This window comes from Petromyzon marinus, chromosome 26 (assembly GCF_048934315.1).
Source record: "Petromyzon marinus isolate PM22_M1 ecotype Great Lakes invasive population chromosome 26, UKy_Petmar_22M1.pri1.0, whole genome shotgun sequence".
Classification (NCBI taxonomy): domain Eukaryota; kingdom Metazoa; phylum Chordata; class Hyperoartia; order Petromyzontiformes; family Petromyzontidae; genus Petromyzon; species Petromyzon marinus.
In genome coordinates this window covers 9,098,848-9,122,393 of record NC_133692.1, presented here as the reverse complement: position 1 = coordinate 9,122,393, position 23,546 = coordinate 9,098,848, and the positions used below count along the sequence as shown (strand labels likewise).

Sequence of the window (23,546 nt, the reverse complement as noted above, 5' to 3'; positions counted from 1 at the left end):
ATTCAACAGCTGAGCACTAAATGTGAGATGTGAGCTAGGGTGATGTCATAGCATGTGTATTTTGATCTACAGTTGTTGTACCAGACCACTGTTTGCTTTTGTACTCAAGTCAACATACATATATTATTATTGTTGACAGTTTATGTGAGAGGAGGTTTTTTTTTTAAAATTAAATATGTTTGTGTAGATGTCATGCAGCATGCATCATGTAAGTTTGCCATTCTTACGTGCTGTTGGCAGGGGCGCAGCCACAGGGGGGGCTGGGGGGGGCTTAGCCCCCCCTGAAATTTTGGGAAAGTCGGTAATCGGGATAACCGGATATCCGGCTGCTGCAAAATGCTGCAGGCTGCCACCTTGTGTGCTGCCCTGCAGGCTGCCACCTTGTGCTGCCCTGCAGGCTGCCACCTTGTGTGCTGCCCTGCAGGCTGCCACCTTGTGCTGCCCTGCAGGCTGCCACCTTGTGTACTGCCCTGCAGGCTGCCACTTTGTGCTGCCCTGCAGACTGCCACCTTGTGTGCTGCCCTGCAGGCTGCCACCTTGTGCTGCCCTGCAGACTGCCACCTTGTGCTGCCCTGCAGGCTGCCACCTTGTGCTGCCCTGCAGGCTGCCACCTTGTGCTGCCCTGCAGGCTGCCACCTTGTGCTGCCCTGCAGGCTGCCACCTTGTGCTGCCCTGCAGGCTGCCACCTTGTGTGCTGCCCTGCAGGCTGCCACCTTGTGCTGCCCTGCAGGCTGCTTGAGCGGCAGCCTTTCGAACTTATCGAACTTATTAGCCACATCAGCGGCTCCGACCTATTAATAAACTCCGCGTTCAAATCCAATAAACTTTGTTTTATACATTTGTGGCACCCTTTGGAAAACATACACACTGGATATCTCAGAATATTGAAGTCAGCCCCCCCCAAGTCAAAATCCTGGCTCCGTCCCTGGCTGTTGGTGAGCACCTATTAAGGCGTTAAGCACAAGTGAGAGGTTGAGTCAGTACCCAGCTACATTTGTTTCCTAAGCGCTGATGTTGACCAAACCACACTAGGGGCACTGTTTTTAGGCTGAGTTGACCTTGTTGGGGAGGCCCTTGCCAAGGTAAGTACATTTTTGTGTTTTTTTAGGCTGCTTATGAAGGGCTGTGGGTGAGAAAGCTCGTTTCCGCATTCCCATTATGAGGGCCATTATTTTTTAAGAGTATTGAGGTCCCAAACATGGTTGTAGTTATACTGACACCCAAGTTACCCATTGTGTCGAGCACTTTGAGCATAGGGCCATCTGGAGTACAGCTAAGTTATATTATATACAGGGCTGTCTATACAAAATATTGGCACCTAGTATAGCCATTGATAAGAAAAGGCTAGTTTAATACAATGGGGATGCTGCCTTGGTGTAAGAGTTAGCATACTAGACTTGTTACTCAGAGATGTATGGTTTGGCGGCAATGCAGTTGAAGCAATGGCGAGTTTAAGGTATTGAATTCCCCTGACACCTCTCTCCAAGCAGCAGTATGAATGGGTATGGCACAGTAGATCAAGCAGATTGTGTCTACAGGGGTAAAGTGTTGTACTCCAACCTCTCCCAATGTCTGGCCAGTGTGTAAGAGTAGGCCAAATACCCTCCAAAGGGGCTGTCTAGTGGAGGACCATTCCGCCCAGCAATGGTGTGAGAGGAATCAATTGTAGAACTACACCTGCACCTTTCTAAATATGAACCCAAATACATTCAGTATAAAATTGCCGATGCATTTACAAAATTAACAAAAAAAATTCAGTTTTTGCCCTTCCCCGCACCTCCGATTAGCACGGTTGGCTTCATACGGTGCGAAATAATTTCTACATATTCAGTAGGCGGAAAGCCTTATTACCCAAGTGGTTGTCATTGTTGAACATTTTCATGACTCTGCTGTGGTGATGATGAGTGTGTTTGAGTCAGAGCTTGGAACGGGCCTAATCGGTTGCATCATGAATAAGGCATGTCATGCAGCCAAAGGCGTTTATGGGGAGTGGCTCTTAATAAATAAATAAAGCCCCCACTTCATCCAACACCCAACCCACCCACCCCGTTTGTATTCCTTATAAGGGAAACAAATCCCCGTGAACTGCATTGGGGTGCATTCATAGGCTTAGTCACTCGAAAACATCCACTTGCCGATTGCCTTTCTGTGCCAACCCACCCTTGCCCCCCTCTGCATTCCAGAGCACTTTTTGTCTATACAGGTGCCTGCTTATGTATGTATGTACACCATACATTTTACAGCATTTTTAATCACTTATACTACCCAATTTGGCACTTGATGTTGAGTGCACAGGGCCAATGGGTTTTCCGAATTCGAAACCCATTAAATAGTCTCATGCCACGTTGGGGAGCGTTCCGGAAGTGACCGAACAGGCCTTTATCCGATACACTTCAAGGCTTTGCTCGGACCTATCAACTCTACTGATCTGCTTGGAAAGCCACTTTGAGCTGAGTGTTCTCGAATAGAGAGCAAAACTATATTTTTTGTGAAATGATTTAATACACATTTGAAAAATGGTTCGATGGATGTGATTAAATAAGGCCATTAAACTATATACAGTAAAAACTTTTAATTAAATTTTGTATTCAGGATAGTATCCAGTACTGTAGTTTAACACGTAGACTTTCACGACCAATATTATTAACAATAAAGGTTTTTGGGTTTTGTCGCGTTATTTATAAATGTGTCGTAACCCTCCACCACCCGACATGGCCAATCAGTAAAAAATGTGTCGCGTTGACAAAAGTCTAAATAGCTCACTACTTTAGCCCACCGGTGCGTTGAGTGAATCCACAACATTTACAATTTTTGAGTACGATGTTATGATCTTCTACTTTACTTAGGATTTGGCGTTGGTGGTTTATGCAGAGATGGAGGCATCTTTAAAAAACACCCACCTGCATGTTAATGAGGTGTCAAGTAGGTTTCCGACTGGGTAAATAGTTGTATTTGAATGCTCATATGCATGAGTTTACTTTTGTGTGCAATGTTTATCCTCCCACACGCATAAAAAAATGAACAATATTAAAACGTAATTTGGCCAATCATCCAAAGCAGGACACTTCCGAGAGAGTATCGAGACTTGGCCGAGGCTTTCCTGGAATACGTATGTGAGTCATAGCCATCGCACCCTGTTGACAACGTTTGCAGGGGGCTTTTAACACCCGCGATAGAGCAGGGCACATTTGTAGTAACTGCCTGCAGAAACTACCAGGCAGCTGTTGTGTTAAGGGTCTTGATTCCGTGCAAGCTACGCTGGCTGTTGTGAGCGTAAGCCCAAGGCATCCTGATTTTTAATATAAGGGCTACTGCCGCTTGCCCAACCCCCTATGTCGTGCTCTGATTGTTATGGGGTGAAATCCGATATCGTATCCACCAAAAAATCACCAGACACTAAAATGTTTTAAGTATTGCAATAACAATTATTGTGTAGTTTCCTGTTGATCAGAAGTCTACCAAAATCAGCATAAAGAGAGAGGTACTTCTAGGGCATGCATGTCATGACCAACTCTTAAAACTCGGCTGGATATTATTAATTTGCCTTTGCTTTTTTTTTTGTTCTTAAATTTTAACCAAAAACAACTGCTGATGACACATCAGCTACGTTTTGAGATGTAAATCGCCTTCCCAATTCCTTTGAGTTCTCATCATCGAATCGCATGGACGCAGAGCTGATTACCTGTACAGGTAGTGTCAGCATTGATTTTCATATGATATACCATGTAATTGGAATGTCAGGATGTCTGCTGTGATTTGGTCCATTCATACATTAGATAGTCATGTCAACCAAACCCTTATTGCAATACAGCATTGTGAAATGTTTGAAATAGCATCATACCCAGGGTCACAAAACAATACTTACATTGCATTGTGGAGTGCATGGCCGTTGCAATGGAATGTACACAGAAGCGTGCACATGCGTTTCCCTATTCTGCTTTAACTGTTGCGTGCAAATGCGTGTAGTGAGCTATTCAAGTTGGCACGACACTGGGCGGTGTTGACCACTTCAAACTGGGTACCCATTTAAGGCTGAGTCAACTCGAGGGTGGTCCAGACCGTTCGTAAACACTATCACCACCATTGTGCACTGCAGTCAGTAGTTTAGACCTGGTTTTTAAGGTTAGTGCAGTATGCTAACCACAAATATGTGACTGTCTATTTGTATGTATGTAGACGACTGATCTGTATTTCTGTTTTGTCCAGACAGCTTAGTCCACTCCACTTATTTAAATGAATAAGGTAAACCAGATGATAGAGAACCTTCAAAGTAATGATTACATTCAGTCTCAACTGCTTCCCCACAAAGTGTGTAAACGGACACGTGTGTACAACACGAACACTGTGAGTAGTGTTAAGCAGTGTTGTATGAATTGTAGGGAGCTGCTCGGCAAACAGGAGGTGGGTTACTCTGAATTTACGTGGCTTTCACAGTCCACATGTTGTCAGTGCAGCTGAAGGAGGAATTTGTGGCAGATTCTGCCATTTGCTGGCACTCTTTACCCGTGTGGAATGCTTTTTATTGGAGCGTGAAAACATCCCCATCGTTCCCACCGTCTCACCTCAACGCACCTGCCAAGCGATGTGTGCACACATGCACATGTGTGGGTGTGTGGTCGTAGGGGGGAGCGGTGGTGTAGCGGTTAGCGTGCTGCGCGTCCAACCCGGCGACCCGACTTCAATTTCTGCTCGTGGCAACACCAGTGACGATTATCTGAACCGGGTAGGGGCATCCCATAGGGCGACTCTGCCTCAAATGACTACCGGGTGTGGTGTGTAAACATCACTACTGGGGAGGCAAAGGCGGCCAGGCGTGGTGCTGGTCACACACCCCCTCGTGTGCCGTGCTGGCTTCCATAGGTGCTCGTTAACATCACTTGCCCCAACAGTCTGCTCAGGTTTTATGGGGGACCTGTGTCTAGCAGTAGCAGGAGTAGTGGTTTGCACAGTATCATACTTTGATTCCTGCTCATGGCCAACATCAGTGGACGAATATCTGAACCAGTCATGGGCCTCCCTGAGGTCAATCCGGCTGAAAACGAGTATCTGGTGCCGTGTGACGAAAACATTACACTTGACAGATAAACGCGGCCAGGCATGGTTTCTCACCATACCACCACTCCTTAGTGTCCCATACCAGCCATAGTCGGTGCTCTCTCACAGAAGTTGCCCCTAGAATCTAAAGTCCTATTCTGTAAAAGGCTAAAGTGGAGTTTGGAAAGAGTGTGAATGCAGTGTGTCCTGTGTGTATCTCCACACCCCCATGTATTATGTTGGTTGGTTCAGCCTTAGGGTTTTGAGGGAGTAGGAAGGAGGGCATCATTGGTGAAATTCCAATCATTTTTGGAGTAGATTAGAAGAGATGAGCACTTGATTGATGCTTGCACCCTATAAACCCTGACCAAAAAAACCGATGGTCTCAGAATTCTTAACACTGTATGTCTGTTAAACTTTCTTCACACCGTATGTAGCCAACCACTGTAATACGAGTAGAGTTTACAAGTATTTTTCAGATATAATAAATTTGTTACAAAGGATAAACATACTCTTTAACCACAAATAATGCTCAAGACAAAAACAAACAAGAGTTAAATAACACACACTCACATTGGATCTTGAAGAAAATACCCATAATACAATGCAAGCCCACTACATTAATTACAGTGTAAGTATAAGCATTGTTTAAAATGTAACAATATTTTAAGTGTATTTCCTTGATTGTAAACATTTTCGGTGATTGTCATTGCCGATGCAAGCAATTGTTTTTAATAGTTGTAAGGTATCATTTTTTTATTAAAATATTACAGGATAAATTTACTCCTGGTTAAATTGTTTTCCTACAATTGTAGGGTTGCTTGTATGAGGCAGCAAGTGGGTTCTTTTTCAAACGTAGGCTTCAGAGAAATATTAAATTATCCCAAATACAACTGTCAACAGTCGTAGAACACGCGTGCCAACAAGGACACTCAATTGATTTTGATAATGTATTGTACAAAACCAGCTACGACTGGCCAAGATTAATTAGAGAATCAATCGAAATAGAAAGAAATTTTAAAAAATGTACCGTTCGGATAGCTACCGCCTTAGTGCTGCGTGGAAGCGAATAATCAAATAATACATTATTTAAATGCATGCCTAATAAAGGGCAGCATACTTCAATAGGGATTGCAGTTGGTACGGCTATTTTAATACAAACAATAGACAGGAAGGACAAGATCAAAGGGCTCGCATAATGTCTGTAGACTCGGTAACCACCCCCTCCCCCCCACTTTGCGCAAAAGCACAGAAGTGTGGTCACCACATTTACGCCTCTCTATAAGGAACGAAACAGTTAAGACTTCTCCACAAATCTGGCTATCGCCTGATGAAGCTAGTTGTAATTACTGGCGAAACGTCGTACTCGGATTGTAAATGTTGTGGCTTGGCTCTCCAACACACCGGTGTGCTGTACTCGTGACAAATTGGCATGTTCTGTTGACATGACAACCCTTAATAGTTGTCTGTCGGGTGGTGATGGGGTTTAACGACACATTTATATATTTAGGCGATCTAACCCAAAAAACCTCTATTATGGAAGTAGGTTTTTGTCAGGCCATCAGCATAGCTCGTGGCATTTGACTGAAAGTGACTTGTCTTGTCACCTAACGCAATTATGGCTATATGTCATACTGCTACATTCCGCACAAGTGCAGACCTACACGCCTGTAAGCTCACACACGCTCACACACGTTCACACCACTAATGGTTGATGCCCAATTGATTGCACATAAGAGCAAACGCAAGTTAAAATAACACAACACAAAGATGATATATCTGTTCTGAAGAGCCTTTGCTGGAAACACGGTTTCACAAAATGTTGTTTTAAATGTAGATTGGTGTAGGCAGTGGACCCAAAGATTTGTGAGATCTTTTGTTGGTTGGGAAGCATTCTAAAAACTGCCATTTGGTGCCCAGTGTCCTGTCCTATATAATAACCCTGCTGTAAACCCATAAACAAGGTGCAACACATTGGAAAGACAGATAGGCACCACTCGTAAACTGGCTTATATGCAATATGACCTGGGAGGGGCAGTGAAATGTTTCAAGATTAGGATAGTTTTAAAAGGTTCCACGTGTGTTATTTTGAAGCCCACACCTTTTTATTAACCGCTGAATATTATTTTATTTGTACGCTTATATATATTTCTCAAGTGCCCTTTAAGGTATTCCAAGCATTCTTGTAGTCTTTAATTGCCATGTAAAGTTAATAACAGATATTTCACAATGGTGGAATGGCAGCCACAATTGAAACGCAGAATATAATGAAAAATATAATTCTGCTGAATGAGTTTGTAATATTTGCCTTGATTTGACAGTGCAATGAGTCATTTCCTTTCTCTGCGTTGTGCATAAACATTTGCGAAATGTAGCTAACTTGTGGTGACCGCTGACAAAAAGGCTTTGTGGTAAACTTTAGAGTCGGCTAACTGTACTGTATATACCGTAATCTCCCACACACATTTTTTTGTTGCCACAGAGACCTAAGGTCAACCTTTGCTGGTCATTTTACTTTATCTCAATGAGGCCTACATGTGTCAATACACAGAGCTGTACTTCATAGACGTCATGTCCGTTGGTGCTCTCCAGTGCCCTGCAAGCCCCTAGGAACCAATGCTGATTAAAGAAATCAGTTTCTGCTCTTTCTCATACAACGACTTAAGACCTGAACGCTGTTAACGCTTGTCACTTGAATCGATTGGCGGTAGCCCGGGTCACCGCAAAATATTGGTGGGCCGGGCATAGTTTGAGGTTTTTTTTCTGGGAGCATCGCTGGTACTATGACCCTGTCCTGCCGGAGGGCGACGCTGGGAGCGATGAGGACGACGATGTCGATCCCGCCAGCACGACCATGATCGCCGGCCGTACCAAGAGAGCGCCTGGTGCGCCATTGCCTCCAAGTGGTCTCGCTCCCAAAGACAAGGGGGGTGGCCGCCCCCGTAAGAAGCAGAACGTGCTGGGGAATGACCAGACCACCATCCTGATGTACTTTCAAAACAAGCAATAAACAGCCGTTGCCACGCACAAATCCCCAGCAGCCCCCCTTTTTTATGGGTGTTTTGCGTTTGTTTTTTATTTCCATATTTGGCGTGCGTATCGGGGTCAGTGACATCTCCCGTCTTCATAGGCCTTCTGGTTTCGGAGTTATGGAGGTTTTGGATGCAAATGTTTGTTCGCTTCTTGTTCCTTGTTTGTACTGTACTGTTTTTATTGCTACATTCGCCTAAAGCTAACATGAGCATATCATTAGTATGAAATGCTAGTATTGAACAGTGTTGTAAATTCATATTCTTAGCTCGTTCGGTAAAGTCACGTTAAAGGGAAACAATAAAATAATACAATATATATAAAACAATAAAAAATTCTCACGACGTTTCGACCATAACACAAACGGGTCATCATCATAAAACAAAACTCCGCATTGATATGGAGGGACCACATCACAGATCCTGTAATCCGTGGCACACTGCGGAGATAATGGAGGAAAGAGCCACTCAGTTACTTTTAATCCACAACAAATGGACAGATTACAGGGGAAACACTGCATATGGCTACCAGATTAATTAATCTACTATAAATTCACAGATGAATGTGTTACGAGTTCTTCTATGACCCAAAATGGCACAGATATGCGTGGGTCTCTTAAAGTATTTTTCAATATATTAGACCTAATATCCAAGACTAATACACTTCAAAAAATGCATCGTAAGTAAAACATTTCAGCGAGGCTATTCTGTCCAAAACTTAAAAATGCAAAACACAAAAAAACATCGCCAAATAACTTTTTTTTTTAAACCGTTACCTTTGCTTTCCCTGCAGTGCCACTCACGCAGCTCCGTGTTAAGTCTCGCCCACTTATCCAGATTGCAATTTGGGTTCCCCGAAACGTTTTCAATCTACCACAGTGTGATACGTACGCCAGGCTTGGAGCCCAACTAAGGCATCCTAAAATATTTATAATTCTCAAGAGTGGTCGGTAATGTCCCAAACTAGCTTAGGTGGCTGTCTCATTCGATTACATTCTTGCCTATAAGCAATGTGTTAAAGAGCTAAATGCCAATGTTGATGTCTGCTCGTCAGGAGAGGGCTTCAGGAGAGATTTTGTATAGTTTTTACTAGTCCTCCGTCGAAGGGGCGCAGACTGCAAAATGGTTTTAATGCGTCGTCAAATGAACGAGCACAAAATGTGTTAACGTATATTCTGTGTAACATGTGTAAAGTGATGTATCAATGTGTGAAGTAAAGAAAAAAATGTAAGTCTCCTGCAAAAGTTATTCAAAATGTATTTATTAAAATCAAGCATGTAACGTAAAAAAAATTACAGTTCCATATTTTATTATAGAAAGTCTCTTTTAATTAAGTTCGCAATTAATAATGTAAGTTTTAGTTTATTGAGGGTAGACCATTGTATCCCTCTTGTTACCTCATGGGAATTTGGCAAATTTTGAAAGTTTTTTTTGTTGACTAAATTGTGACAAATGTTTAACTAATGAAATTTGTCAGCCTTGTTTCCCTGCCAAGGTCATTATCACTTGTTCGGAGCAATGACTGTTCGCTTGGCTAAACTGCCTCAAGGCAATAGGTGCATGCATTATGAATACAGCACAGTATAATTATTGAATTCGGTAAACAAATTTGAATTCATATATTCACCTTTAACACATTTGCTGTGATTATTGATTTACATATACTGTAATCTCTTAAAATAAGATACCTAAGAGTTTACGTTAACATTAATGTGTTTATTGGCCTGTGGACATGTTCATACTTTTTTTCATCTACTTGTGTGTTCAATTACATGCACTGCATTTACTGATGCTCTCGGGGCTAGTAGTTAAGACATTAGTCGGCAATTATTTTATGGTTATTTGACAAAATAAACATAATTTTAAGCCCTTTTTCAGTCAACTGCAAGTTAAAAGCCTCCTCACGCCGTTTCGGTCATTGAGGTTGTTTGATTATACTTGATCATTTTGGTAGGTGTGGTTTGTCGAAGGGGAACCCAGGAATGATTCGATATCCCTTGCCGCTGATCTTCGCCATGGTCGGGATTCGATCTCCAGCTGTCAGGTTAATAGCGCAGTGTCCAAACGGCTACTCCAGAGATAGTATTTTACTCCCAAGATATTGTATAATACTCCGCAAAATTATTCAACACTAAAAGCCGAAGGCCGCTGAACGAGATGAATATTCTGTTTTAGGTGAGCCAGGAGTTTGGTCTGGAATAATTTGAGCGTTCTGCTTTGGATGAGTCCAAGGTTTTATCATCAGAGAAGGTGTTATACTGGATATCAAATACATTTCTGCATAGGATGGTATGACGCTTTTGTTTTTGATGAGACGAGGGTTTTATAAACAAATTCACAACGTTTCTGTCGTGGATATGTCATTGTGACAAGTCATTATCACCAGAGACACCACTATCCCAGTAAACTACCATATTACCAGCTCAGGAAATTTAATTAAACACATTATGTATCAACTACAGTTTACATCCAGTAGTGTCAAAAGCAGATCTAATTAACTTGTTCATATAGAATGTTGCAGTGGAATGGTTGGTACTGCGCCATCAACATGGCCAACCAAGTTGAATTCCCAGCTACAAATAACTTCAGTGGTCTGCGATCTGAACCAGTCTGGAGCCCGCACCTCACCACCACCTTTAACCTACACTGACCAGCGGATTGTGGTTTAGTCAAATAATCCCTACGACTCGCATCCTCATGCAGCAGTCCATTGACAACAGTGCTATGCATGTTCTGAAATTATATACGGTACTCGATATATCCTAGTTTGTTTTCCCTTGTAACCTCACTATCAATCTACATTTCTGCAACGGAAAGTGAAATATGTAGTGGGCGCTGCTAACATGGCCTAGCGGTAGGATCAGGCCTGTTTTTTTACAGAGGGTCACGGCTCGAATCGAGCGACCCCGCCGTGATTAGTACTGCTGGTGTGAAAACCATCATGCGTGTCGTCTGCTTCACGGTCGACTACAGATTCCCCAATGTAGTAAGAGTTAGCTTGTGTTGGAGTTCCACGATTATTCAATAGGGACTATACTTGGAAATAATTTCCCCCTACTGGCGGACGAATTCCCCAGGTCACTCTCGCAAATGAGACTAAACTGCTCTCTTGAGTTCTAACCCGGCTAAACAAAAAGTCAACTAGTGCATTATACAGGACTACACAACATTTTATCACACCGAACAGCATGGTGCCCATTGCAGCGCTGAACAGATGGTAATGCCCTGCACAAACTGCAATGTTGTATTAACTGATATGCAGGTTTTCGATTTGTGTTACGAAATGGACACGCTGTACAATAATACAGTGGTCGCCACGGAGACCATGTCAACTTGTACACCACGCCTGGGGCCGAGGGTGTGCCAGGAGCTTGTGAAGGGTGCCTGGGAAAATGGGAGACGTCTATGGTTTAAGGCTCCTATATTAACCAGCACCTGCAGGGTCAACGGTCGTGGGTGTCAGCATGAGAAGGATACCATGGGAAGATTAAAATATACTCCGCGACTAGCGTCAGTGAAACGTCTCTTATTTGTGCCACTTATTATATTGAGCTTCCAATGATCTGCACCCCTGAATACATCCGCGCTTTGCTAGGGAGGATAGAGTTGGCACCTCTTAAGTTACAAAAAATGTAGAAATATCGTGGGATGAACATCTCACAATACCAAAAGACGGGAAAAAATTGAGTTACGTATTCATACACTGGTTCTTTCGGTAAAGTCACACGGAGTATGGGATCCTTGCAGTCACGAAAACTTCATCTAGAATAGTTGCGTATTATTAAGCGACTGAAAAACCAGGAGGATTTGCGCAGTTTCCAGGACGGCTTCCTCACAGAGGACGCGTGGAAACGCTTGCAGAGGAGTAACCCGAAAGTGGCAGCAATGAATAATGTTATCGGCTTAAATTTCAAGATTGTCGTGTGAATAACCGGAGTAATTTTGACAGGTGAACTTGGGAAATAGGATCTGCCAATAGCGTCCCCCTCTCATCATTGCGGATAATAGGCTCTTGCTTGGCTCATACAATTTTATTTACGATTAATCAGCTTCTGGAACCTGCAAATAATAAGTACACTTTAGATTGCCATTTATTTAAAAAAAGGAAAAAAATACATCTGTGAAGCGTTAGTCATACCCTTTAAGCGTTTCGGTAAAATACTGTCTGTTAAGAAACTTGTTTTCGCTTCAAGGATGCTTTAGCCAAGCTCAATGTCCCTTTGCTGTGGAGTGTTTGTATAATATAATTTTGTGTAAACAAAACAAAGACTGCCGTCAGCACAAACTTTTGCCAGCTTATTGTCCTTCTACATCTTTTAGGAATTAGGGGCTCTGTGTGGGCGCGTTTGTGCTTGTTCTGCGTGTAGGTTGTTTTTGTAGTGGACAGCTGCGCGGTGGTGTTGTAGCTCCGTCCATATACCGCACCACAATCATTAAGACCCTAGTTCGATCCCTACCCATGATGCACAACACCAGTGGCTGTCGAGGGCAAAGTCAAGGGGTCATCACAGCTAATGCTTGTTGATACCACCACCCCTTACCGTCACATCCTTAATTCTGGCAGATCCCATGGCTGTTGCATAAACCCCACACACGGCTTGCACAGTGTGCTTTTGCAATATGCCACAGTGTGGCGTTAAGGTATTCACCCTAGGTTTTATTGCAGAAGAGTCATATACTGTCTTGGCAGGGAGGGGTGGGGTTGACTGAACTGCCACTTTTTTCAAATTTTCTTGCTGTGGTTTTCACACCTGATGATGATTTGCTTGTGTTGCAGTCGAAACGTCGTGAGAATTTTATTGTTTTATTATTTTATTGTTTCCCTTCTACGTGACTTTACTGAAAGAACCAAGAATATGAATTCCTGCAGTCGCGAAAGCTTTAAATCATAATTTGAACTGCAGACGTTCACGATAAACCAGCTGCTTTCATGTTTTGGCTCCTGGTCTCACTCAAATTTGTGCCTGGGGCTCGCATGACACCCAATGCTCCCACTATTGATGTGTGCACATGCAAGCATGCATGTGCGCACATAAAACAGATAGCAAAAAATAACGACACTGCAAAGTTAAAGTCATTTCATTATTTGTAAATTTTCTCGGGCTTTGTAAAAAATACATTACAAACGTCTGTGTGACTACATTTGAGAATTTGAGCTTTGGTCTTGTAAAACACAGTTTTAGGCTAATGCCAGTCATTGATAAGCTGAAGACAGCTTAATAAAAAATAAATATGCTGTCACTGAGAAGAAAGGAAGCTGTCCATTTGGGCCAGTTGGCCATGTTCACGATTTTTCTGGGTTTGCAGAGAATCTTAAATATTCGTCGTATTAATTGTTCACATAGTGGTGATCAGTATATTGATCCCAGTGAGATGATGGGCTGAGCAACTCCTAACTGATTTAAACACATGCTCTTCCCACTGCGAGCCAAGTGCTCTAACCACAACACTATCCAGCAGAAAAGGCAATAAGATGAAAAATAATATGCATAGCAATAAATTACTTATAATAATTCACATATCTTTTTTTTTTTACACTGGTAAGAAACATTCAGCCTTAAGCTGGTCTTACAAGAATGACCTGCAGAGCTAATAAACAACAAATAAACAACAATGCACTACTTAAAGAAGGTCTCCCCATGCCCTGTCATTCATTGGGTGGCTTGACCATACTTCTCCATGCATGTTGGTAAAAGGCTGGTTCAGATGTCACTCGCCAATGATGTTAGCTGTCGCAGGGGCATTGCACTGGTAGCTGGGTCCAAAATCCAGTGTTCTAACTAACACTGCCACTCCTTACAATCCGTGCATCGTTCTCGTAATTATTCCATTACAAATGAGACAAAAAAATAGGAAACAATTAAAATTAGATTGTAAACACATTTTCTGGAGACATTGCGACCCTGAATTGTGATAATTCATTCAAATTCTGGCATTTGGGGATGGATTTGTTACATGTTTACTAACAAACTTTCTGATATGCAATCTACACAAGTTTACAGATTGTATAAATTTAATATTTCCAATGTTCTGATATAGCACATGTTTTAAAGGTTATTGTAATAAATTGACTTTGGGCCATTAATGTATTTTAGTTACATGTGTTGATTAAACAAGGTTTCGGTTTTAGCTAAACCTCACTGTCAAGGTGTGACCTCGTGAACCAATACCACCGGGAGCCTTAATACCATGAGCACAAGGAACCAACCAGTGTAGAACTTTGAATATTGATTTATTTTTTATTATTATTCTTACAATGTTTGGTTTTGTCTTGCCTTCTGTAACGAGCTGTAAATGTAAACATGTACACACGTGTATAACACTTCGACTTAATGTGAACACATTAAGTCGCACATTTTGTTTTGGGCCATAAATTTCGACGCAGACAAATTAGCTCACTCGCAAGTTTGCGCCATAGCTGACAATAAAGAATGTTTAAAACTTTCAAATAAACATTCGCACGCACGCTTATGTGAATGTACATACACGCGCACACAATGAACATATGCACAGCTGTAATGTCCACTGTCAACGTAAAACAAACCAACCGATAAATTATTGTTAAAAATGATCAACTTGTAAATGGGGGCCGTTTAAAGTTTTAAAGCAGTTGCGTGAATTAAACCTTATGGCGTTTTCCCCGGGGTACCACAATACCCCGGCTCTCGCATAATGTCCGTGATGCAGCAATTCAACGTCTGTTGATAGTCGGCGATGCGGCAATCGGCTCATCTCGACGGAGCTGTACACGATGCACTATTCAAAGTTGAATTTTTCGATAACGGATTTTGTGATGCTGATGTTTGGCGTTTCGACATCGCGGAGTAGCACTGATTTCGGACCGGATTGGTACCTCAGTCGTGGAGTTAAGTTACACCCCTGGGAAAAATAGTGTCCCATAAATGAAATATTTAATTGCCTCGGCCAGTTTGTATTATTTGGTACCCCGGGGTTCCGCCATATTGATCAAATGCGCGTTTTATTTGCTGATTTTGTTGGAAGGAAGCGACGGACGGCATTCTCACAGGAGTGTATGTGCGTGTCTGTGTATTCCAGATCGTGAAGACCAATCAATCCTGTGCACGTAAGTAGGAAACCATGCCAATCATTTTCTAATTAATCACGTGCCCTTCACCCCTATCACAAGGGAATGTTGTTGATGCAAGCTGGGTAAATCAACTCCATATGAAAGAAGAAAATAAACAAAGAAAAATATGAAGTCTGTCTCTGCATGTGAGCAGGCATAAAAAATATACTATTTTATTTTTTAAATGTTGCCTTTTTAAAGGCAGCTGGCTTTAACAATCAACGCACCTGTCGCTGAACTATTATGTTCAGAAAGCTTTGAACGTTACCCCCCAGCACCCCACCTTGTATGCATGGATATTCTCCAGACACTCTGGTTTCCTCCCACACGCCAAACACTCATTAATTCAATTGCCCAAACATGTCAAATCAGGACCCTCCTAAACAAAGCTGGAGATACCCGTGAGGCTTTTCTGCGTGAATACTAGTTGATGATTTTATTCGTACTGTTGCTACTTGCTTAATCCTGTGGCAATTCCTGAATTGCCATGTGATCTAAAGTAAGACATTAAAGACCGTGTGTTGCAATTCACGAGAGAGCCTTGGCACTAGTGGAACTGTGGTGATTGCAGAGCAAGCTATAACACATACATGAGGAAGACGAGCTTCATTCCACCTTGCCCCTTTCTATCAGAAAGGTTGTACAATTAGTACATGTTGCACCTGTTGCGTTATTGCATGCACACTTCTAAATTATCCGGTGATGTTTGTGCATTGGTGTTTTTTTCTGTTAAACTTCTAACCCAAAAACCTCTTATGGATGATATTGGTCGTGAAAGCCTACGTGTTAAGCAAACTTAATCTAGTTTGGTATCCTGGAGATTATAGGCAGAATTCTTGTGTGCGTCGGAATGTATGTGTGTGTGCGTAACCATGTATGCCAGTGAGCTGTGTCACAGTGGTGAGGGTGTGCTCCTCTTCGATCCCAGCATAATCTGGGTTCCATTCTCTCCTGTGGCACACATCACCAGTGACAGTTGGTTTCATAAAACTATATCCGGGCCTCTGTTCGGTGCGTTTTTGATAATTCTCCACAATTTTGTGTGGGTTTATATTTGGCATGTATTCATTGATGACTTGGCTGAGGCCATCAAAACTCGCTATAGTTTGATCATGGGTAGCTGGTCATCTGCATTTCAGCTTCATAATACAAATCAACTGTCACTTCAATAATGATTAAATAGTTTGTTTTTATCTCACTTCATTTTCAGTTAAATTACACATTGCTTCTTTAGCGCCACCTTGTGTGAGAGCCCGAGGCCCTGTGCATACTCGGCATTGGTTCTTTAAAAATATGAAAATAATTTAAGGTTATTTTACAGGCTATGAATCTCACCATCTCCATTCTTAAATGAGCGACTGGGCCGCACTCATCCCTTTTGGTGGCCCTGAGGCAGCAGTGAAAAAGTACTCAATTTAGCTACTGTGGAAGGATGATTGGCTCGGTCATTCCCAAATCGGATTGGAGCTCGCGACCATCAAAATTTTCAATAGTACTTTTACCCAGTCATGTTAAAAGCACCTGGACCTTTTTTTGGGGCATTTAAACAAAGTGTGCTATTTTCTTTAAAGGTTATATTAAAGACCCAATTCTCTACATTTAATCCCAATTCATCATAATTATTATGCTTGTTTACCCAGGAAAACTTCACTGAGTCTCATGACTCTCTCTTTCAGGAGGGTCCTGCCAAGTTTTCACAGTCGGGGCGATTATTGCTACGTGCAGTATATTTAAAATTAATAATTAGAAGTAATTTGGCAAATTTGCACCATGAATTTTGACTATCAATAGTTGACCAATGTCTACTGCCGTCGGAGCTTAAACTAGAGCAATACCTACACATTATTTTTTAAGAAGAACTGTTTCTAAAGATAACAAAGATCCCCTGTATTTCCTTACATATTGCCTTAACAGACTGTTGGGGCAAGCGCCTTTAGCGAGCACCTATTAAGGCTGACATGTTTTACAACGGCCAGTGTGGCGAGCACCAAACCAGGCGCTCTGCCTCCCCAGTGCTGATATTCACACGTCATTGGGTATGCATTTATATTTGAGTTGACTTCGGGGAGACATGGGAAGATTCGTTCATATCATGTTCCACTGATGTTGTGCTTGGCTGAAAATTAATCCCAGTTCACTGGAATCTTAGCACATTGCACAGCCACTCCCCACACTCACACCCACACACCCACACACTCGCATCCACCCACCCACCCTCTCACCCACACACTTGCACACATCATTCTCTCCTGCATGTCCTTGCACGCTTTTTCAGTAGCACAGCCCCTCCCGAGTGCATGCCCTTTGCCTTACATGGGCATATTGTGGGCTCTAAGAATGGGCCCATGCATAATGGTGGGTGGATGAGGGTGGGGGTGCATGCATGCGTGTATATGTGTGCGACGGGGTGGGTGGGGGAATGAATGGGGCTGTGAGCTCAACAGAGGCTCATTCCATTTCCCACTAATAACTTGCAGACGCGGTCTCTTCTGTCGAAGCTTAACTCGCTGTTGTATGGATGAAGGAATAAATAACGCTCGACTTTATGTAAGCATGTGGCTGGGATACAGCTCCGTCAATAGTTCCAAGAACCCCCCCCCCCCCCAGTCGATAGATCACGAGTGCAAATCCCAGCCAGGGTCGACTTGGCCCATGAATTCCTCCTGGGTCCGTAAAATGAGCACAACCCCGTGAGGCTGCACCAGTTAGCAATCAACAACAGTTTTTGTTCGCGAGCACCTATTAAGGTTGCTACTGACTTCGATGTGAAGGTGAGGCCAGACTCCCAATTTCTGAGGGTAACACCAACAATGTGGAAGATACTAAAGCACTAGGATTCTGAAAGTGTCTAAATGCAAGTGCATTTCAAGATGCTGTACTAAATAGAAGGTGATACATGTGCATTGAAATATTTTTTTGAGGGGAAAAGTAATTATGTTAAAAGATGTCTCATTTGCACAGAGGGAGAGAGTGAAATGTGTAATGCAGAAAATGAAAGAAGTCGGTCGCATAGAGTACGTGTGAAGATGCTCCATAAGGAGATACATTTGTAGATAGATAAGGAATCTCTTGAAGGGAATCGGCAGTGCAGTCAATAATAGGAAATATATTCCAGACTGAGCACCAGCAAAGAAGAAGCAACCTCCCATTGAGTGGAGGCTGATTGCCAGCTTTGACAAAATGCTTGGTTGCTGGAGCAAGAGCATCCCAGAGAGTAGTTTGACAGACCCCCTGTTTCGTGACATAAGCGAGTACCTATCAAGGCTACACTGGCATATGAGAAAGTGGTAAGGCCGGAAATTGTTTCAATGGTTGCCATTTTAGGCTGAGTACACCTCGAGCAATTTCAGTGGTCGGCTACAGATATTAGATTCCACTGGCATTGTGCATCACAGCGAGACATCAAATCCAGACAGTTGGAGTCTATCACTATCTTAACCACTAAAAGACAAAGACACCCACTTTAGCCTCAGGCTATATGGTCAAGTTCTGTTGATCCAGGTAATTTAAGTTCAATTCCAGGAAATGCACAACATGTAGCAAGTGGAACCAGAGCCACACCTGGACCTGTCTTAGGTGAACTCTCCTTAAACAAAGGTGTGATGTATAGACATCAGTACTATAGGTAGACAAAGATGGCCAGACATGGTCTGCCGGCCATACTTCACTCTTGCATGGCGTGCCAGACTTTGTGCCCTGATTAGAGTTCTAGACTGCAGAGGCAAGTACTGTGTTGGCAAGTACCTATGAAGGTTGGCACAACATTTACAAAGAGGCGTTGGAGTTTTAGCCACACCTGGCTACTTGTGTTTTCCTAGTGCTTATGCTTACATACTAACTTAGAATACATAGTTTAAGCTGAGAAGACCTAGTGAGACCCATGAGAAGTTCAGTTGCCACTGATGTTATCTATGGCCAGGAATCCAACCCAAGTTGCCAGGATCGTTGCGCAGTGGGCTATCTGCCACACCATCGCCAGCATGCATATGTACCCACCACTTCCCACACACAGACAAAGATCTCCCGTATACCCTTAACAGAGTGTCGAGGCAAGTGTGCTTTTACTGAGCACCTTTTAAGGCTTGTATGGCGCATGAGGGGTTGGTGTGGCCACCACCACACACGGCAGACTTTGTCTCCCCAGTACTGATGATGAGAAACTGCATCGGGTACGGATTGAAGACTGAGTTGACCGAGAGGCGGTCCAGAAACAGTTTGGACATTTGTCTCTAATGTTAGCTATGAGCAGGCATTGCACTCGGGTTCACCCGGCTTGTAGCACAGTGCGCTAACCATTATACTCCTGTTTCACATGACAAACATGTGTTGGGGCAAGGGCGGTTAGGGTGCACACACACTTTTGTTTCCTTGAGTGAGGAAATGAGCTCAGTGTGAGACCTCACAGCAGTGACATTTTCTCTTGCCACATGGCTGTTTTTTTAAAAGCTGATGCAAGCGAGAAATGTCTCCCCGAGCAAGGCAGCATTAGTGGTAATGGATATTTTTCAGGAGAATTGAACGATGTTTATTTTATTCAATGTTCATGTATTTTCATGAAATCATCGTTGATGGAGCTGAAACTATAAAACAAATGATAATTGAGAACCTGGTTTGATCACAGTCCCGCTGGATATGAACACATGATCTCAGTTGTGCATGCTCTGTGCTCTCTAACATGGCCATTGCGATAAGTGAGACCACCGTTCTCGGTTCAGCAATACATATTAAGGTTATCCAAAGCAGAAACTAAATCTTCACTTGTATTGAACCTGAAATATGGAGACCTCGATAGTAATTTATCATCAGCTTATAATCATCATACAGTGAGGTTAGCCTGTAGCCACGTGGCTGACTAATGAGGACTGACTAGGACAAAACATGTAATTTTGGCCTGAGCCAAATGCATTGCAGGTTATTTTATGTGAAGATTGTGGAATATTTTCACGATTGAACTGTCCTGTTTTAAAGTAATATGGATAATACAGTCGAGGAAAAAAATCTGAAAGTACCCAAAATGCTGGGTAGAGCAGTGGGTAAGCAAACCATGCTACAATTTTGGCAACCTGAGTTCAATTCCTGGCCATGGCTGATATTGGTGCTGAATTATAGTACATCTCCTCTCTTCACCAACCTATTAGGCTTTGTCAATATTTACAGTATCATAAAAATGTATTCGGTTTTCCACAGCCTTATAAGTAAATTTGTCACTGTTTTGCAATTTGATCTTGGTTACGTTGCGTTACATTTTCAAATGAAACTCTATAAGGAAATGTTGGTCGGGATACATTTGACCGAAGTAAGGAAACTAAACATTTTATTTTTATCTGCAAGAATTTCATTTTGTTCCCCAAGGGGTTTCTGGAGGATTAAGATTTAAATTATTAATAGCTGGGTGTAGAGGCACACACCTATTATCCATCTCGATTGAGTGAATTGATCAATCGCACCGAGAAAATGCGCAAGAGACATACCCACCTCTGTAGGGCTACAAAAATATGAAAGGTAGTACAGAGTGGTAGGTTGGAGACCAATCCTTGTGAAGTTATTTATATTATCCTTTGGAATTTCTTAAGGCTCTCCTGCAAAAATTTGGCATGTTACAATTATATCCACCCCAAGAGATCAGGAATTGTCATGATTCAGTGACAATAGGATTCAAGAATCACGTCTTGTTTGGCTATTGTTACAGGGGGGAAAACCTATTGTTATATTTTTACAGTCTTATTTTTTTGTTTCTTCTCGTATGTTCTGTCCCGTTTGTTCGTTTTAAAGGTTCTTGATACTCAATTGTTTGGGTAAAGAGAAGGAATTATCGAATCTAAATCACGGGTTGGTTCATTATAGCATCTCTTTGTAGTTCATGGATTAAAATGAGCACCTCCTTGTGGGAGGTCATATATGGGCCCTGCCTTGGGAATGTGGCATTTCTAACAGTGGCTGCTGAGATGGTTGCTTACATGGTTGCTTGTTTGATGAGGAATAAATTGTCTTTTGTTTGAGTTTTACGTGGATTTCCTATGTAATGAAGATGCAGTGTGAAAGGCCACGGGTAATATCAGAAGCAATTGCTAAGCCATTAGAAATCTGTAGCATTGCCAATGAATTTGTTTTCAGTTAGTTGACTATTGAATTGCAAAGCATTAGGTTATTTTATTTGTTAACGGCAAATAAAAAAAAGTGTGTTCATTTTACTTTACAATTTATTTCAAACATGATTTAAACTTCGCTGGTGAAGGAACTTCCCAGGGTTTATTTTGGCGTCAGCATCTTATTGGAATGTTATCCAACCTTGGAGCGGGAGTGGTATGCAGAACGGAAGTGTTAATGTTTGCTCCCAAAGGGTAGGGAGAGTAACTTTGCGTTCATTGCAGTTCTTGTGTGTTCAACTTCAGATGCGTTTGTGTGTAAAATCTTACTGTGTACGTATTCGTGTGTTTGGCCACTTGATCTCAAAGTGCACCTAGCCTGGCACAATCAATGGTGATGACACCACTGTATAATAGTGCTATTTTAGCCTGGCTTGGGCCTCTTCTAAATGTTTATGGCCTTTAATGTGTACCAGGTGCAGCCTATAGACATCAGCATTTAAGTGGCAAAGGTGGCTCAGTATGCTGTTGGCCACACTACCCTCTTACTACTGTGGCAACCGTAATATGTGCTTGCTGACAATATACTACAGTTATCCCCAACTCTAGTTGTGCCTTAAAAGGAACCATCTTTATTTTTGAATGTGTATATAAATGTGTACATGAGTTTCTGTGCACGTGTGTACGTACAACTTATTTAGCATATTTATGCACAAATGCTTCTCAAAAGACCAGCGCTGAGATATTTATGTTTCCTGTACTTTGCTTTGAATCTGTTCCAAATATGTAATCTTCTCTTTTCACTTTCCCTCCTCCCACGCTCATTATTTATTGATATGAATGATGTTTGCATGAACTAGTCTTGGAAGGGAGCAGCTGCATCAAATATACTGCATATGGACATATATAATCAGCTGGGGATAATGATGCGATTTAGGCAACATTAAACACCCTTGCAATCAAGACCTTGCGTCAGGCCCCTTAGTCCAAACTACACATTTCCCAAGCAGCCATTATTTTACTGAGTAAAGTAATGTTTTGACCTTGATGTGAAAGCTGTAATTTACAGTGTTTTGTAAAAAAAAAAAGTTTTTGTCCTATAAATGATGATGACATGAGTTCTATATTTATCATGGAATGCTTTTACCAAGTCTCAAGACAATTTTTCAGCAAGATTCTAAGTGCTTTGGATGTTTCGCCAAATCCTTGTTGAGTATTTTTTGCCTATGTAGGAAACAGAAAGTGGGAGTTAACTAAAAACATTTCGATTTAAAACTTTCGTGACTGCAAGGATTCATCTTCTTTGGTTCTTTCGGTAAAGTCACGTAGAATGAGAATAAAAAATAAAATAACACAATAAAATTCTCACGACGTTTCGGCCACAACGCAAGTGGCCGTCTTCAGGTGAAAGGTACAGACCTGTCGGGACGACAGAGCTTCAATGAACGATGTTAAGATTCGTAGCGACTTTTAAACTGGTTTGGAGAAGTGAGGCACCGTGACAAAGGGGTTTACATATCAAATAGCTGAGGGTTTAGCTTGTGACTGGTCACAGGAATGGCTATGTTAAAGTCAAAACCTACACATCCACAGAGGCAACTAGTAATTTCGCATTGTTCATTGAAGCTCTGTCGTCCCGACAGGTCTGTACCTTTCACCTGAAGACGGCCGCTTGCGTTGTGGCCGAAACGTCGTGAGAATTTTATTGTGTTATTTTATTTTTTATTCTCATTCTACGTGACTTTACCGAAAGAACCAAAGAAAACTAAAAACATGTTTATTTTTTTAGTTTAACCTCCGATTAACACGGTTGGCTCTGTACGGTATGAATTAATTTAATATGCATACATACAGGTGAGAACGTAAAAGGCAAGAATAGTCTTCATTTCCAAAAGTAACCTGAGTCATTAGTCTGCCAGTAGGGGGGGGAGGCAATGATTGCTGTTTATAGTCCAAATCTAACAATTTGCAGGTTAAATTTTGATTTAAAGCTTTCATGACTGCAGGGATTCATATTCTTGGTTCTTTCGGTAAAGTCACGTAGAAGGGAAACAAAGTATTAAATGTTTTCCCTTTTCACCACTCAGTTTTTGCAATCCAAGTCCTATGAAAAATAAAAATTGTTTATAGAATGCGCCCACCTGGATTTTGACAGCACTTTGATAACACACATTTTTTTCGTCAAATGAAAAGTCTGTGCCTATTTGTCAAGGCAATGGCCATAATCAGTACATGGAGGATTGAACATGTTGTTCGAGTGCATTGTTGCAATACCCAAACATTAACCATATGGTCATTCTTAATGTGAGG

General features: G+C 42.0%; 1 protein-coding gene across 3 annotated transcripts in view; it reads left to right on the top strand.

Moving 5' to 3' along the window:
* LOC116946236 (myosin-10-like) overlaps positions 1-23,546 on the top strand; it is a 111,686-nt gene that overhangs the window by 38,634 nt on the left and 49,506 nt on the right. For all 3 annotated transcript variants that reach the window (XM_032961248.2, XM_032961245.2, XM_032961247.2), the window contains one exon: positions 15,120-15,147. In XM_032961248.2, the coding sequence (XP_032817139.1) occupies positions 15,120-15,147 (28 nt within the window). The remainder of the gene's footprint in view (positions 1-15,119; positions 15,148-23,546) is intronic.